The sequence below is a fragment of the Ceratotherium simum genome, chromosome 16 (assembly GCF_057802395.1).
Source record: "Ceratotherium simum simum isolate JZ-2026a chromosome 16, ASM5780239v1, whole genome shotgun sequence".
NCBI classification, from domain to species: domain Eukaryota; kingdom Metazoa; phylum Chordata; class Mammalia; order Perissodactyla; family Rhinocerotidae; genus Ceratotherium; species Ceratotherium simum.
In genome coordinates, this window is record NC_141915.1 from 57,479,374 (window position 1) to 57,497,362 (window position 17,989).

The window sequence follows — 17,989 nt, forward strand, 5'->3', positions numbered from 1 at the left end:
TGTGACTCAGGAAGTTGGTTGTTCCTGGAAACTGGCCTACTGCCTGCATCTCCAGCCCTCACGACAATTCTGTGAGCTCTCTATCCCTTCATAAATCCACTTTGGCTTGAACGAGCTGGAGTGGATCCTGTTGTCTGCAACTAAGAATCCCCTGGCTAATACAGATGGAGTGCAGACAGCAAGGGGCAGGGAAAAGAGATGTTAAGGATGTGACAGAAGAGTCTAGAAAGAGATATGAGAAGTCGGCAAATATTTTGAATAATGGCTACCATTTATTGAGGCCATACCATGTGCATTATCTCTCACCCTTACAACAACTCTGTTAGGCATTATTATTTCCATTTTACAGATGAGGAAATAGGCTCAGAATGGTTAAGGGACTTGCCCAAGGCCACCCAGCCTTCAAGGATGAATCAGGCATTTGAGCCCAGACCATTTGAACTCAAAGCCCAGGATCTCTCCACTTTGTTACTCTTCCCAGGCCAGCCCTGCTTGCAGAAAGGAGTGGAAAATCCTTTCCCTATTCCTGCTACTCCTCTTGGATTCCCACTCTCAGAGCCCAGATGTTCAGCTAGTCTGAGTCACACTACAGTTTACCTGGCTTACAAGGTTAAGTGGGCCTTCATCAGTTGGGTGCAGCCCATACAGTAGCAAACGCTGGTAGAGGGGGGGATTCCCAGAATAGATGACACACTGCAAAGGGTCCATCTGTGAGGGGGTGGGATTACAGGAGCTCTACTTTCTGCGTTCAACAACTGTGCTATTTGATTTTTTTTTTTTGGTGAGGAAGATTAGCCCTGAGCTAACATCTTTTACCAATCCTCCTCTTTTTGCTGAGGAAGATTGGCCCTGGGCTAACATCCGTGCCCATCTTCCTCTACTTTATATGTGGGACACCTGCCAGCATGGCTTGATAAGCGGTGTGTAGGTCCACACCCAGGATCAGGACCTGCAAACCCCAGGCCGCCACCCAAGCATAGCGTGCAAACTTAACCACTACGTCACTGGGCCGGCCCTGAATTTTTTTTTAAAAAGCAAGCGTATTACTTATGTAATTATATATCACAATTAGCACCACGAAATCAGTGGTTTAAGAGAGATGGAAAAGCAACAGAACATAAATTGTGGTTATTATTGGATGATGGGACTATAGGCGATTTTTAGTTTCTTCCTTACGCGTTTCTGCATTTAAACGTTTCTCAGGTTGCTTTTAGCTACAAGGAACAGAAAACCCTTCCTCAAACTGTATTGCACAATGACGACAGGGACGAGTTCACATGACCAGGAGTCTAGCAGAAGGAAGCCCCCCGGCATGGTGGGGACAGCAGTGTCACCAAAGACCCTCTCTGCATCTTCCACCTCTCCTCTCTGCGGTCCCAGCATTCCCCCAGCAAACTCTGGTTCCCTTCATGCACACAGCACAGCTGTAGCTAGAATCAGAGCGGGCCCAACAGTATCCAGACACAGAAATGGGGGCCATCTTTTTTGGTGTCTCCTTTTTCAGAATGCAGGAACCCTTCCAGAAACCCCCGGCAGACTTCCTCACGGGTCTGCATTGGTCAACGCTGGGTTACATGCCCACTCCCACATCAGTGCCTGGGAGAAGGGATGCCTTGCACTCACCTGGCCTACCTGTTGGAGCTGGGACAGGGGCCAGCTTCCCCTGGAGCCCCCGGCCTGTGGAGGAGGGCGAGTGCCTGAACAAAATTTGGGCCTTGGGAGGGAAGATGTGGGGAAATGCTGTGTAGACAGTCTGCTATGGCGTATTTTATTTATTTATTTTGGTGAGGGAGATTGGCCCTGAGCTAACATCCATTGCCAGTCTTTCTCCTTTTTGCTGAGGAAGATTGGCCCTGAGCTAACATCTGTGCCCACTTTCCTCTATTTTATATGTGGGACGCCCCCACAGCATGGCTTGATGAGCAGTGCATAGGTCCAAGCCCGGGATTCGAACCTGTGAACCCCAGGCCGCCAAAGCAGAGCGTGTGAACTTAACCACTATGCCACTGGGCCGGACCCTATTTTATAATTTTAAAAATTACATTGATTTTAAACATTTTCAAATTTGTTTTTTGAGGAAGATTGGCCCTGAGCTAACATCTGTGGCCAATCTTTCTCTTTTTCTTTTTTCTTCCCAAAGCCCCAGTACATAGTTGTATATCATAATTGTAGAGCTGTAGTTCTTCTGTGTGGGACGTCACATCAGCATGGCTTGATGAGTGGTGAGTAGGTCCACACCCAAGATCTGAACCAGTGAACCCTGGGCTGCCAAAGCAGAACGTGCAAACCCAACATCTACGCCACCTGGCTGGCCCGATTTTTAAAATTTTTAAATTACCCTTGTGTGGTTAGCACCACAGTTGAGGGCTTGGGTGGGAGCTGTGTTGACGGGTCCCCTCTGTTGATGAAACTTTCCTGCTCCTAACGGAAAACAATCATGGCCTAAATGGGAACAAAATCCCTCTCCTGTTTCTGTTTGAGGATATTGTTTGATCTCTGGGAACATCAGGATCCAAACCAGTCCCACCTGGCAGTCACGGGACCTGAATTTTCTCAGGTGTGTCTGTCACTTGGGTCACACAAGCCAGACCGCTGACTTAGCACTGTGAGGAGTGTTCAGCTTTTATCAGACGTTATTTAATGAAGACTTCTCAAATATTTAAGTGTTTGGTCAAGATGCATGAAGTGGTCTTGAACGTGACTCAGACCCAGCCTTGCAGATCTGGGGGTGGGGGCAGGAGAAGCCACTTGGAGGCACCTCGGGGTTTCCTGAGTCCACAAACGTTCTCAACATTCCTCTCGGCAAGTTTGAACCGGCTGCAGGGAAATCATTGGTTCCTTTCAGCTAGTTGTCCAGTTGCGTAACTGTTTAGAGCAAGAGATACAGAAATTAAGACAGTGCGTTCAATGTCTTCCATCAGAGAATAAGCTTTCCTTTGTATTGAGATCCAAATTGGCCTAGCAGTCTTTGTTGCTAGGACGTAAGAATAAGTAGATTGAAGGAAAAAGAAAAGAAAGAAAAAAAACACTTACTACTCTTTTCAGCAAATTAAGGGTACCTTTAATTTCATCCAGCATTCTAAAATCTGAACTTAATCCCCAGCTTTCAAAGTTGCAGAGTTTTCTTCCTTCCATTATGTCATGTGCTAGGCACTCAGGAGTTCCATTATTATAAACCTCAGAACAATGAACGGATGGGAGAATTAATGGAACATTAAAAAGTCATCCAGGTTATTGCCACTTGCTTTTTAAAGAATTTATGAGCCAAGCCAATTCAACTGCTACACAGGGGCCGTACGGAAATATTTTTTCCAGATATGTTCTTGGTTTGCCTGCTCAGCAGAATGTCCGAGGAGGCACAGGCACCTACATCCGTCAGGTGTTCATGCACGGCCTTCTCCAGCTGGATGCCACTTGAGCATTCCACATGCCTTATGTGCTAATGAATGACAAGCTTTCCACCATGACACCTGGACACACAAATCTTGAAAGTGGTGAACTGGAAGAAAGAACAAAAAGCAGAAAAACTGTGTTAAGCAGAGAGAAGTTAATGCAAAGGAAACACCGCCATGAGCGCTGGAGTCAAACAGTGGTAGGTCAGATTCTCTGCCCTGGAAGTTACTCACCTTGTGTGTACCTTGGTGTCCCCATCTGTAAAATGGGCTCTTATGAGGATCAGTGCTGACGTATGTATAGTGCCTGGTGCCAGGCCTGATACAGTTGGTGTGCAACAAGGAGCTGTTATTAGCTGTAACTAAATTAGAGTACCATATTTAGTTATCATACGTGGAGAGAGGTACTGTCACCAGGCTCCAAAGTTCTGAATTCTCTGTAGGAATTAAACCAGTCCTTTTTGCTTTGGTTTCCCTGAGTGTGGAATAAGCTCAGGTTGCCAGCATCATAGGGGTTCCTGGAAGTCTCCCCTGAGCTGCCAAGAGGCTGATCCCCAGAGAAGCCCTCTGTGAGACGGAGCAGGCCCCGTGAGTCAAACTCTTCTCCGGGTACACATTTTTTTTTTTAAATAATTTTATTTATTTATTTTTCCCCCAAAGCCCCAGTAGATAGCTGTATGTCATAGTTGCACATCCTTCTAGTTGCTGTACGTGGGACACGGCCTCAGCATGGCCGGAGAAGCGGTGCCTCGGTGCGCGCCCGGGATCCGAACCCGGGCCGCCAGCAGCAGAGCGCGCGCACTTAACCGCTAAGCCACGGGGCCGGCCCTCCAGGTACACATTGACGAACCTGCGAACCAAGCCAGCCCCAACACAGAGGCCGCCCTTGGCTGTCAAGGACAGCAACATCTTTGTTCTCAGGCTTTTCAGAACCCAGGGCCTACGAAGTGGACAGGTGGCCTGCCTTGTTCTTCCTTTGGCCTCACTTTCCTTAGAGGCCACAGTGGTTGCGGGGTCAGGCAAGAGTGCACGCCCTCGGGGTCCTGGGGCCCACTCTGCGGGTTGCAGGCAGCTTCTTTTCTACTCAGGCTGAAACGGTTGATGTCAATGAAAGGAGAGCGAGCAGGAGTATGCCCCGCTCCCTCCAACAGGACTTGGTGTTCTGATCAACTGTAGAGGGGTGAATGGTGGCCTCCCAAGAGGTGTCCAAGTCCTCAGCCCTGGAGCTGTGGATACGCCCGTATTTGGAAATAGGGTCTGTGCGGATGTAATTAAGTTGAAGATCTTGAGAGGAGATCACTGTGGATTTAGTGTGGGCCCCGAATCCAATGAGGTGTCCTTAAAAGAGAAAAGAAACAGGTTTGACACTCAGAGGCTGGGGTGATGCAGCCCTAAAACAAGGGCGCCTGGAGCCACAGAAGCTGGGAGAGGCAGGAAGGATCCTCCCAGAGCCTCAGGAGGGAGCGTGGCTCTGCCAACACCTTGGTTTTGCCTCCAGAACGGTGAAAGAATAAATTTCTCTTGTTTTAAGCCGCCCAGTTGGTGGCAATTTGTTACGGCAGCCCCAGGAAACTAACATGCCAGCCATGTGTGCTTCCTGAGCCTCTGTGGTAAAAAGTCTCCTTTCGCTTCTGCGTAGAGTTTAAAGGTGTACCTCGCGTCCCTGGGGGTATGGCAGAAGGTCGGCAGGCTCTTGGTTCTGCGTCTGCGTGGTTGTACATTTCTGGGGAGCACGAGAACCCCCCCTAATATCCTGGAGGCAGCTATAGGTCATGCCTTGGCATGAGCACAGCACCTGACAGACGCCACCACGGGAGGCAGGGCTGACAGGCGCAGTCCCTCTGGGATCAGTTATTCAGTCACGCTTGAGCATTTTAGAGTCGAGTGAGCTTTCTGAACTTGGAGGGTGGCAGAGACCGTTGTGCCCACTAAGCAAGATGACCATCTCTGCATGTGTTCCCTGACCCCTTTAAGTCCCTGACCCCTTTACGCTCATAATTACAGAAGATGCTTTACCAAGAAAGACCACCATATTTTTTCAGTGGGTCTGTGCTTGCAGCCATTCAAGTGAGGAACCGGTCTTTCGATCAATGTTCTTCCTATTTTTCTGTTTGGGGGAAATTTAAGATGAGAAAGGACCTATCTAAATAAATAGAGGATGATGCTGGTAACTAACCAGAAGAGTAGGCAGGATAATAATAATCTATGCTTACGGAATATTCTGGAGGCAGAGCTGTAGGATGCTTGACTGTGGGAGGCATTTACATAGAACCTAACCATTTACAAAGTGTTTTCACAAACATTTTCTTATCTAAGCTTAACAACCCTGTGAGATACATTTTCGAACACCAAATTCCATCAACATTCAATTTAAAACAAAAAAATTTTTTTTTCCTTTGGAAGAGAAAAATCCTAAAACCTGCTTTGGGCTACTGAGATGGCTCAGTCAGGCACACAGGCCCTGCCAAGATGGGAAGGGATGGGAGATGGAATTTTCAGGGAGGTGTGAAATGAGCAGATGTGTGATCCTCAGTGGGAGGTCACAGAACATTCTGGAGGCGGAACTGTAGGATGCACCCCCAAATAACGAATTGAACTGAAACACTCCTCCCACAGTCAAAAGCGTTTGGGGTGACAGGAGATTTTGGGGTCTTAGACGGCCCTCTCTTTCACCCATGTCAAGGAGAAAGTGGGGGAGCTCCAGGGACCCCCCTGTCTCTTCCCTGTGCGGTCCGGTCTCTGCCCACAGACCTGAAGGTGGAGGACTTTCTCTTCCATATTCAGCCTTGGAAAAATTGCTTTACTAATCGGATTTAGGGTGCTCTGCTTCTTACGCCTCACCCAGTCCCCTCTTGTTAGGTGGCCTTTGGTCTGTCCCTTGTTAGCGCTCCACTTCTTCGAGGCCAGCCTCACCTCCTGCTTGTGTGACCAGCAGTGGGCAGCCTGAGGACGAACTGCTGACTTGCTAACCTAAGTTCCTATCTGGCCTATGAAGGTGCCACCCAGCTGCACCAGGGTAGGAGAAGCGAGGACTATATTTTGTGAAACAAACAAACCAAAAAGAAGTATGATTGGGTTGGCTATTTTTATTTCTCTGAGTGGGAAGCTAAAAGGCCTCAGGTCATCCTTTGTCATCCTAAATCTCATCGGGTGTGTGCCATGCTTCCCAGGGCACACTGCATCGATTCTCTTAAGCCAGGCTGCTTCCCTGGGTTTGCTGTCCTACCTTGGTGACACAGGAGACAGAACAGAGTGGGGTGAGAGCATCAACCCCAAGGATGCTTCAGCTCAGTCCATGGGACGGGGAGACATGTTTAATGGACTCAGCATAAAGGCCTAATCTAAGGCTCATCACTTCAACCCAACCAATGTTAACAGGGTTCTGGATGATGCCAAGCGCTATGAAAGGTAGAAGAAAAGGAGTGGAGATGGTCCCAGGGCACAAGCAACTTACAGTTCACTGGGAGAAACAGACCTGATTCTTTTACAATCTCATTTAAGGCAGTATGCCTTATAATGGTGCCAAGTGCAAAGGCACATAGAAAAAGAAGAGGTGAAAGGAAAGGCTTTAGGGAGGGCCACAGACTTACAGGCTGCGTTTTCACTTGAAGGAAAATCTGCTTTTATATGGTGTATCTTCCTACATGCCTGTGCTTAATATGGTGTCTGAATAAATTAAGGGGCTGAATAAATGTTTGCTGAATTAACAAAGGAAAGAATAAATGAACAGATAAAGTAGAGATGAAAATAAAATCATCTTGGACAAAGGAAAGCTGGGGACAAGATTTATAGAGGACCTCGGGTGGCAGGCTTGGAACCTTAGATTTAATTCTGTCGTCAATGTAGTTCTTGAGTGAAGGAGTGAGTTTGGGATTTTGAAAGAGAATTCTACCAGCAGTGTCAAGAGTACCCTGGAAGAGGGAAGACTTTTAGGCAGGGAAACCAGTTAAGATATGGTGAGCTTTGCCTCTCCAGATTGAAATGAAATATTTTAGAAATATATAAGGCCAGATGATAACTCTTGCAGATCTGGCTTCTTGGCCTGAAGTTTTCCCAGGTTGGGAGTGATGCAACGGTATCAGCTAAAGGCCACTGGATGACTGCCAGAGCTCAATTAGGAAATTGTGCCTGTAGGGTAACCTACATTTTCAGTACTTTTCCAGGCTGGAAACTTAGCCAGATGGCCGATGTCATGAGAATCTGTCATGCCTTGAAAGGCTGTTTTTTCCCTTTTTTTTTTTTTTTTTTTTGGTGAGGAAGATTAGCCCTGAGCTAACATCCGATGCCAATCCTCCTCTTTTTGCAGAGGAAGATTGGCCCTGGGCTAACATCCGTGCCCATCTTCCTCTACTTTATATGGGACGCTGCCACAGCATGGCTTGACAAGCAGTGCATCGGTATGCGCCCGGGATCTGAACCTGCAAACCCCAGGCCACTGAAGCGGAATGTGTGCACTTAACCGCTACCCTACTGGGCCGGCCCTGTCTTTTGCTCTTTTACCATCAAATGAGAAAGTAGTCTCTAGAGATCTGACATGTCCCTGTAACTGACCACAGTGAAAAGCACAAACGCCAGGGTAAGTAGGGCCACCAGAGAATCAGAAGCAAGTACTTGGGGCCGGCCCGGTGGCGTACTAGTTAAGTTCACACGCTCCGCTTCAGTGGCCCGGGGTTTGCAGGCCTGGATCCTGGGCGCGGACCTACATACTGCTCATCAAGCCATGCTGTGGCAGGAGTCCCACATATAAAGTAGAGGAAGATGGGCATGATGTTAGCTCATGGCCAGTCTTCCTCAGCAAAAAGAGCAGGATTGGCAACAGATGTTAGCTCAGGGCTAATCTTCCTCACCACAAGAAAAAGAAGCAAGTACTACCTTCCTCACCACAAGAAAAAGAAGCAAGTACTACCGGGCCTCAGGGCACAGCCTAGATACTCAATTGACCCTGACTCTTAGTAAAGTTCAAAGGGATCATTCAGACTTATCTCCTCTTTCTTCTGCTATTGTGAGGAAAAGGTTGGGCTCCACAGGCTGAAATTTCAGTAAGACTGTCACTTGCCTCCCAGTGTCTTTCCTACAATGACCCTCCTCTTAATCCATACCTCAAATCCTCTTGGTGTTACCAGCTTCCCATGCATTCCCTGGGATGACTCCTAATACTGCACTAAGAGGGATGGAGAAGACGCGGCCGGAGGCACCAGTAACAGTGTCCTCAGCTCAGGTTAATCCTGTTGGGGAGGATGTAACAGGCCACAGTGTCGGTGCCCAGGCAGGTGTGAGCAGCTGTTGATACCACATCCTCATGTCAGCCAGAGGCGGCCACATGGAACGGCAGCTTCAGACTCGGGTTCCTAGTGGGGACTCAACTGAGCAACCCAAAGGAACCAGAGTGTCTTGCTGTGGTTGCCAAGACTTGGGAATCCTTGCTCTCTAGCCCAAGGACACCTGATAAGTGGCCTTTACCCAGCACCCATCAAGGCTTCCATCCATCAAATGAGAGGCGACAACAGACAGGCGAGGAGCTTACTAATAAAAACGCTCGTCAAGCTAGGGGCTCACTCAAGGTGTTACAGAATACTCTCATAATACAACTGGAGAGAGTCTGTCTGAGGAAGCGAGCAGCTATGCTGTTGACGACAAGGGCAGCAGCGTCGTCTGCATTAGAGCACTGCTATCCCACCAGCCCTGGCCTCTGCTCTGCTTGTTATGCACACACCACCGCACGCACACACACACAGCTTCCAAGGAAGCGTTGGTCAAGGAAGGACACTGAAACGAGACCACCTGCACCCATGTAGCTTAACTATCAGGAAAGAGATCTAAGACCTCCTGTGTCAACAGGACTCACTATTTATCTGGGAAATTCTTGTTCAGAAGGATGAGACTGTAAACCAATAAAGAGTCTGACTTTTTTTTTTGTTTGTTTTGTGAGGAAGATCAGCCCTGAGCTAACATCCATGCTAATCCTCCTCTTTTTGCTGAGGAAGACCAGCTCTGAGCTAACATCTATTGCCAATCCTCCTCCTTTTTTTCCCCAAAGCCCCAGTAGATAGTTGTATGTCATAGTTGCACATCCTTCTAGTTGCTGTATGTGGGACGCGGCCTCAGCATGGCCGGAGAAGCGGTGCGTTGGTGCGCGCCCGGGATCCGAACCCGGGCTGCCAGCATCGGAGCGCACGCACTTAACCGCCAAGCCACGGGGCCGGCCCTGCCCGTCCTTCTAGTTGCTGTATGTGGGACGTGGCCTCAGCATGGCTGGAGAAGCGGTGCGTCGGTGCGTGCCTGGGATCCGAACCCGGCCCGCCAGTAGTGGAGCGCGCGCACTTAACCGCTAAGCCATGGGGCCGGCCCAGAGTCTGACTGTTCGCTTCAGGAAATTCATGAAAAATCATTTCTTCTAACAAAAGATGGCTCATCTTGGCAAAAAAAACCCCTTCTCAGGATGAGAGATGGCTCATCTGGGCAAATAGCTTGTTTATAAAACAACTGTTCATTCATCAAGACTCCACTCTTCAAGACTTGTGTCCACCGGGTGTACACTACTACATCATAAACTTGGCCCAGTGCTTCTTAGATCCCAGCCATGAGAGGCCTGCCTTGAACCCTTGAGCCGAAACCCCCACACCCTGAAATACCCTTCTGACTCTTCTGACACACCCAGTGTCTTCGGGCTGACTCTGGTCAAGGCGGTGCTCTCCCCTCCTGCAGTCAGTTTCATCACCTTAGCTTTGCTTCATTGGCAGGTTATTCTGGAGGTATTTTGGGAGTCAGCGGTTGACAGTGATCATCAAGGCGCCACTCCAGCCCTGGACTTCAATCACATGAGAGGGACACAAACTGCTATCTTGTCAAGATGCTTTTACTTTGAGATTTTGGTCACTGGCAGCCAAACCTGATCCTGACACACTTCCCACATCCCTCTCCATACTGTACTCATCTTTTTTTTTTTTTTTTTGTGAGAAAGATCAGCCCTGTGCTAACATCTGCCAATTCTTCTCTTTTTTTTTTGCTGAGGAAGACTGGCCCTGGGCTAACATCCGTGCCCATCTTCCTCCACTTTATATGTGACGCCACCACAGCACGGCTTGCCAAGTGGTGCGTCGGTGCACACCCGGGATCTGAACCAGCCAACCCCAGGCCACCACAGCAGAGTGCTCGCACTTAACTGCTTGCGCCACCGGGCTGGCCCCACATACCGTACTCATCTTTACACCGCACACAGTGTCTGACACATACTAAGAGCTCCCTCACACGTGTGTTAAAAGGACGAGGACTGGATCTTCTCATTGAACTCTGCAGTACGCTGCTCAGTCGAGTTTCTTGTAGATTCCGGACACCTGTCCAATAAAACTGATTTCAAAACAATCAAACATACCATGACTTATACATCTAAAGGAGTGTTGTTTCCTTCAAATTATTCACCTTGGGAATCTGTTCATGTATCTTAATGATAATGCTATCGCTTGAGACATTTTCAAATACCTCTTTTGTAATTATGTCTTGATTTGCCATCCTCAGTGGTGACAAACCATCTTTTTTGTGAAAAACATTTTACTATGGATAATTTCAAACATATACAAAAGTAGACAGAATAATATCATGAACAATTATCAATTTAGGACCAATCTTATTTCATTTAGGCCCTTAACTCTTCCCTTTTTTCATCTGGATCATTCTGAAGCTAATCCCAGATACCACACCATTTCATCCAAAAATATTTAAGTGTGTATTCCGAAAAGATAAGGCTTCTTTAGGGGCCAGCCTGGTGGCATAGTGGTTAAGTTCATGTGCTCCACTTTGACGGCCTGGGGTTCTCAGGTTTGGATCCCGGGTGCAGACCTATGCACCACTCATCAAGCCATGCGGCGGTAGCCTCCCACATACAAAATAGAGGAAGACTGGCACAGAAGTTAGTTCAGGGACAATCTTCCTCAAGCAAAAAGAGGAAGATTGGCAACAGATGTTAGCTCGGGGCCAATTTTCCTCACCAAAAAAAAAACCATAAGGCTTCTTTAAAAGCTATTAACTGGGGGCCGGCCCATGGTTTAGTGGTTAAGTGTGCACGCTCCGCTACTGGTGGCTCAGGTTCGGATCCCGGGCGCGCACCGACGCACTGCTTGTTGGGCCATGCTGAGGCAGCGTCCCACATACAGCAACTAGGAGGATGTACAACTATGACATACAACTACCTACAGGGGCTTTGGGGAGAAAAAGGGAAAAAAAAAGATATTATTCATAATACCATTATCCCACCTAAAAATTAATAATTTTTTAATATCATTATATGTTCAAACAATGTTTAAACTTCCCTGTTTCATAAAAATTTCTTTTACTTTGTTTGTAAAAATCAAGATGGAAATAAAGTTCATATACTACAAGTGGTTGATGTTTCAAGTCTCTGTTTTTTCTTTAAAATTTTTAATTGAAGTAGATTGCCCCTTTCCCTTTTTTCCTTTGGAATTTATTTGATAAAGAATATGTTTGTCACATAGTATTTCCCACATCTATAGTTGGCCATTTGTTTCCCAATGGTATCATTTAGCATGTTCCTCTGTTGTCTATCTCCAGTAAATTGGTAGTTACGTCTAGAGGCTTATCAGATCAGGTCAATTTGGGGCAAGACTATTTCATAAGTGCTGCTGTTTACTGGGTTGCCTCTTTCTCAAACCATCTTTTGAAGGTGGATGTGATTTTTACAAACAGGCAAAAAGCCAGTTTGGGCTGAGTTTAGTGAGCAGTGTGGGTGATCAAGTTGGAAAATGATGGTTTGAGTTGAAAAAAAGGTGTGATCCAGTAATGAATGATTTTCTTGTGTGGCTGGTAAACTGGCCGTGAAGGAAATTCCAAAAGTGTTCCAAAAATGTTCTGTGCAGTGGCAGCGTCAAACGTACAGCCACCCAGGGTGACTAATGTGAACGGAACAACAGTGACATTGATGGAGAAATTGTATGTTGGTTATAAAACCAGCCTGGCCGTGTGGGTGGACGTGTGTGGTGTCCCTCTGTAGCCATTAGCTCCTCTTAAAGACCCCTAACTGTCTCAGCGTGTATCACACTTGTGTTTTAAAGTTGGAGCTGGAGCTGTGGTGCTCTCGCTGAAATGCAGCCTCCTCTCCCCGCAGGGCAGACCCTGGCTCCAGTCTTAGATCCATCGCACAGCCTGGACGTGTTGACGAGATGCTGCCGGGCTCCACCCAGCCCCTCCCAGCCCTGGCGTTTGTCTCACCTGCATTACTCGGCGACAATGTGGTCAGGGCACTGCACCGGGGAAGCCTGGCGCTTTTGAGCACTCAACAAAAAATGAGGAAACACGAGGGAAGAGGGCCTCGGAGCAGGCGGCCCAGCCCCCGGCCCCGGGCAGCGGCAAGGCCGGAAGCCCCGGATTATTTTGACTTCTCGCACACTGCCAGTTCCAATTCAGCAGAACTCCTCCGTCCTCCGCCCTCGGCTCGAATCCCCTTTTGTGTCTCACCCCGCCTCCGCCCCGCTACTCGGGAGCCCGCCCCTCACCCTGGCTCCGCCCCACGACGCAGAACTGGGCGGGGCCAGGTGCCTGGGGCGAGACCAGCCCGGCATCAGGGCCGTCGCCGGCTCCGAGCTCCTCCCATGCCCGCCGGCCCGGAGTTGGCGCCTGCGCAGCTCGTCCCGGCCCCTGTTGTCACCCCTGCCCCCTCCCTAGCAACCGTCGTCGCTCCCGCCTCCGCCCCTCGGCCGCGCTCGCGCACGCGCGCCCCTTCCGGCCGCCGGCCCCGCCTTCCTCGTCACCCGTAACAACCACTCGAGCTCGCCGCGCCCGCCGGCTGCCGCCCGCCGGCCCACTCCCCGGAACCGGCGGAGGAGCTGCGGCCGCCGGCAGTGGAGCGGCGACGGCCCCGAGGAGCCGCCGGTATGATCGCACCCCGCCACCCCGCGTCCCGGGCCCGGCCCTTCTGACAAGAGGTAGGCGCGCGTCGCGGCAGCGGGCTCCGAAAGCCCCCGGCCCGGCCCCACCTGGCGGCGCGGGGGCTCCGCGGCCGCCCCCCGCCCGGCCCGCCCTTCCCCGGCCCCTCGGCCCCCTCGGCCCGGCCGGAGCGGGCCCTCCTCCCGCCCCCGGCCTGGGCCCGCCGCCCCCCTCGCCGCTCCACTGTGCTGGTCTCCCGGCCGCTAGTCTTCCCACTCCGGGAGCCCCCGTTGCGGGAGGCAGAGTTTGGGGTCCGGGCCTGTCCCTGGGGTCCCCGGGGCTGGGGGTGCGCCGCAGCCGCCGCGCTGGACCCCCTGAGATCCGAGGGCCCGGCCGCCCCTCGAGCCCGCTGGAGATGGACTCACTGGGTCCGGCCATTGACTAATTTTGAAGCCCCGATTGTCATGCAATAGAGGCTGCCCTGGGCTCGGATGCCACTTGGCCGTTGTAACTCCGGATTCCCACGTAGGACTTTTCTCTGGACCAGAGCATCCGAGGCTGGGAACTGGCAGGAGTTCAGAAGCTTGTGAATTGGCAGGTTCTTCAGCGTAGTCACTGTGGGTTCTGCCAGGCGGTGGAATCCTGAATGGATGTTACAGCGTCTTCACCCAGCATTCCGCTTTTTTGCACCCTCCCCCACCCCTTTTTATGCCGGGAATCACCCTCCCCTTATCTGGGAGATACCCTAAAATTAATTTTCCCCATTAGGTTTTTAAAAGGTTATTGAATTCCCACTGTGCACCAGCATTGTCAGGTTTGCAAAACTAAATAGAACGCGGTCCCAGCGCACCAGGACCTGCCAGCCCCGGAATCAAGATTAATGACGGCTTCCAGTTGAGTGGGGTGGAGAGCACAGGAGTTTGGCTCTGAGTCTCCTGCCTTAGAGCTGGAAGTCTTTCAAGATTATCTCACCCAAAACCTCATGTTACGGAGGTGAAACTAAGTCCGAGGGAAGTCAAATGACTTGCTTGAGGTCACCCAGAGTTATTTTTCAGCTGTTTTCCACCATAACCTGTTCCTTCTGAGACATATGCTAAACAAACATACCAGAGAGAATTCTAGTCCTGTTTAAATGTAATAATATAGATAGGAATCTTCTGAAATAAAATATGTTTTCGTAATTTTGTTCTTTTTTACAGCTAGACTTTAGGCTCCTTGAGGATATTCCATTTTGTACTTTTGAATATCCTCTCACCATATTCAGCATAAAATAACATTCTTAATGAGTATCCTCGGCAGGACAGGTAGGTCTTTGGATTTGTTTTTCTTCCTCACTTTTAAATAGGCAATTAAAGTCACACAGAGGACTCCAAATAATTAAGTGTTTTCAGAAAAATCTGTTCAGGCTGGGACAGCGGTGTGAATACGTACCTGGCAGGAGGATTCCTTGAGCTGTGAAGTATGCTCGAGCATTTAACTGATTGCTTACGTGTTACAGCTGTTTGAGGCTGGCGATTTCAGTGGAACCTCTAGCCAGAGCGCTTGGCGTCCCTGCCATTTGAAGACAGGTCTCTGAGGTCGTAATCTATGTAGAAAACAGTGATTGACAGGTTTCCTTTGAAGCTGGCTTTTGAGGAATGTTCCATAGTTTGAGGTACAATAGTATTTTTTTCCACTTTTATTTTTGTACTTGGACTTAATATCTTAAAGTGCCACCATTTTTATTGGGCTTCCAGTAGAAGTTGTTGAAGTGGAAATGATTCACGAACTGATTGTATGAGTTATCAGAATAGTTGAATCATAACATTTTACTGCTGGAAAGGACTAGATTATCTAACCCAGGGTAGCCCCTGGGGAGGCCCAGTGAGGCAGAGAGGGGAATGGAGTCCTCCAGCCCTCAGACCAGTGCTGTCCCCTCCCACCACGGGGCTTTCTTCACCTTTTCTTACTGTCTTATCACCTTCCCCTGCCCTGTATAATTAAGCATCATCTCTGGATTTTTGTGTGCATAGAATTATGACCTATTGAGGGCCTTTTCTACCCTTAGCCTGTAGTGTGATGTGTAAACGCAGACTTAATTTTGTTCCACATCACGCTGGTTTATCCCGTGTTTATGTTTTGCAGGTGTGAGACAACTACTATTGTGTTACAATCATGGTGCAAAAGTACCAGTCACCAGTGAGGGTGTATAAACACCCCTTTGAATTAATTATGGCTGTAAGTACTTTACATTTTAATTTACTCTTTGGCTTCTTATTTTTTTAAGTATTCAGATTTGATGATCTGTAAACTAATGTTTATTTTATTGTTTGTCTCCATTGCTCCACTTTTGCTTATTCTGTTTTTATGCTTATGAACCATATCTGGACTTTCTGAAATGTTTTTAAACTATAAGTCTCTGAAAATCAAAATCTACACGTTTGTTTTTTAAAAATGTACGTCAGCATAATGTGTGAGTTAATTCTCCCTTTGGAAACCACAGAAGTGGGATTCAGACTAAATACTTCTTCCTCTAGACTTTGCTCTTTTGTTTGTTTGTTAAAGTAGAAAAGGGATGTGGAGGGTGGTTTCTTCCCTCTGCTGCTCATTTGGAGGAGTGCTCCGGTTGTAGGGTGAGTTGACTTTATGTAGACCTGAGCACTATAGGAGGGAGTTCTACATTATTCTAACAACTCTGCTGAATGAGTTTTTGCCCCTAATATCAACTTTGTGAGTCATATTAGAATTCTATGAATAGGGTAACTCAAGTCTTAATTTTCTTTGTTATTTACCTGAAGAGTTTGGCTGAAAAGAAGCATTTCACTAGAGGCAAAACAAAACAAACCTTTTTCCAATCATGTGTAGATTACTATAAGGTATTCCTTCCCTTCTCTTTTGTGTTACTATTAAGATACAATATAATATACATACAGGAAAACGCTTCTGTCATGAAGATACACCCTGATGAAAATGTCACACTGAACCAAGCTCAGGAACCAAAACATACCAGCCCAGTAAGAAGTCCCACTCAGCCCTGTTCTGTCCCTCCTCCCTCCCCCCTTCTCGAGATTAGCCACGGCTCTGACTTCTAACACCATGGATGACTGTTGTCTGTTTCTGTTCTCTATATAAATAGAAACTCAGGTGTTTTTGTATCTGGCTTCTTCTGCTCAGCATTGTTTGTGACATTTATCCAGATCAATATAGTTTTGAAAGACAAAGCTGAAACGCAGGTCTTCTCAAGGGAATAATTTAGATTTAGGGAGGTTTTTTTTAATTAAGGTATAATTTACATACAGTGAAATGGTCACATGTTAGGTGTACAGTTTGATCAGTTGTAACAGAAGAGTGACCTTCCCCTCTATCAAGATGCAGAACCTTTCCACCCATCACCTCAGAAAGTTCCCCATGCCCCGTCTCTGTCAGGTGTGAGGTTTTGGGGGGGGTGTGTGAGGGGAGGTGTTTTTTTTATTTCCCTTAAATACTAGGACTGTTCAGTATTTTATGTTACTGGCTGGGGAAGGCTTGTTTCCTGTTTACATGTGTGCTGGTTTACCTTTTGGTTGTATGGAGCAAAGATCTGCTTCAGCGAGCTTGAGAAGGAGTCTTGTTAGTGGGAACACATGCAGTGTGATAGGAATCGCATAGAAATCCAGGAATGCGAGCTGGGATGGGCTGAGCTCCAAGAACCTGGCGTTGGAGGGTGGTTCCTGGCAGCTCTGGGGCCTCGGAGCAGTTGTCCCTGGAACTTCACCCCGTGGGACTCTGCGGAGTTCCATATGCTGGAGCCTCTCTCCCCCTAAACCAACTGGCTGCTTTGCCCACTCCTGGTTTTCCCTTCCCTGTGGCTTTAGCTCACATGCTTTTTCAGCTGGTCAAAACCCCTCTGGCCCCAGTTCAACTTTGTGGCATTTCTTGTTGCATTCTTTCAGTTTCTAAGTGACCAATTCTTGTCGTATTTCCTGGTTCAGATTCTAGAGAGAGACTTGATCTGGTCATCTTTCCCCTGGATCTAGGATAATAGGTTCCTGGCCAGCCTGTGGATTATTTCCTCGGGTTGGTTGCCTAATCCTTGTTCAGTTGGCTGGGCCTGGTGGAGCTGGGGGAGAGGTCTGGGGAGCAGTGGAAGTGGAAGGGCACTGTGTGTGAGGCAGAGAACTGCCCCCCTGGGTGAGGGGGACAGGCACCATGACTGTGCAGTGTGTTTTCCAAAACCTTAAATATGATTTTACAAGCTTGATGCAGCCCTGATCATTTGAGACAAAGGTGGTCTCTTCTGCAGACACGAGATTTAATAAAGAGGTATTTTGATTGTCTACTGTTCAACTGCCTTATTTTCCTCATTTCACTGTTTTCAAAATGGTAAAGTTTACCCTGCCCCAATTTTATGCATGGATTTACAAAGGAATTTGAAATTCAAATTCTGAACCACCCCCAATCTTTTAAAATTAACTCATTTTTAAATTGCTTTTGTTTTGAGGCAGTAGTAATTTTCTTTTGAGTTGTTAGAAAATATTTTTTAATCTGAAAATGAAATGTTTTTTCATTTTTTTCCTTTTCCTTTCAGAATTAAAAAACTAGAATTTTGTTAAGTCTTTAGTGATTTTCGTGTGATGTCATTTGCTACTTTTCTGACTGTAATTGTACAACATAGAATCTTCAGTATTTACCTTGCTTTATTTTTTTCTCATTCAAGAAAAACAGTAGAATAATAGAGTCACTTTGAAAATGTTGTTTTCAGT

At 47.9% G+C, this 17,989-nt stretch overlaps 1 protein-coding gene and 1 long non-coding RNA gene across 5 annotated transcripts in view; one reads left to right on the forward strand and one right to left on the reverse strand.

Annotated features, from left to right (window-relative positions):
* Positions 1-269: 269 nt before the first annotated feature.
* Positions 270-12,831, reverse strand: LOC147915080 (uncharacterized). 2 transcript variants are annotated; one of them, XR_015554781.1, is made up of 4 exons: positions 12,615-12,831; positions 3,627-4,730; positions 3,034-3,499; positions 270-2,865 (listed from the first exon to the last, which is right to left on the reverse strand). It is a non-coding gene; the product is annotated as an uncharacterized LOC147915080 (long non-coding RNA). The 2 variants fall into 2 exon arrangements; XR_015554780.1 differs by having other exon boundaries at positions 270-3,499.
* A 347-nt stretch (positions 12,832-13,178) lies between these two features.
* Positions 13,179-17,989, forward strand: part of SEC14L1 (SEC14 like lipid binding 1) — a 50,920-nt gene continuing 46,109 nt past the window's right edge. For 2 of the 3 annotated variants that reach the window (XM_087441677.1, XM_087441679.1), the window contains exons 1-3: positions 13,179-13,327; positions 14,468-14,572; positions 15,393-15,485. In XM_087441677.1, the coding sequence (XP_087297803.1) occupies positions 15,423-15,485 (63 nt within the window). In that variant the 5' untranslated portion in view covers positions 13,179-13,327; positions 14,468-14,572; positions 15,393-15,422. The remainder of the gene's footprint in view (positions 13,328-14,467; positions 14,573-15,392; positions 15,486-17,989) is intronic. The other variant, XM_087441678.1, reaches the window with a different exon arrangement.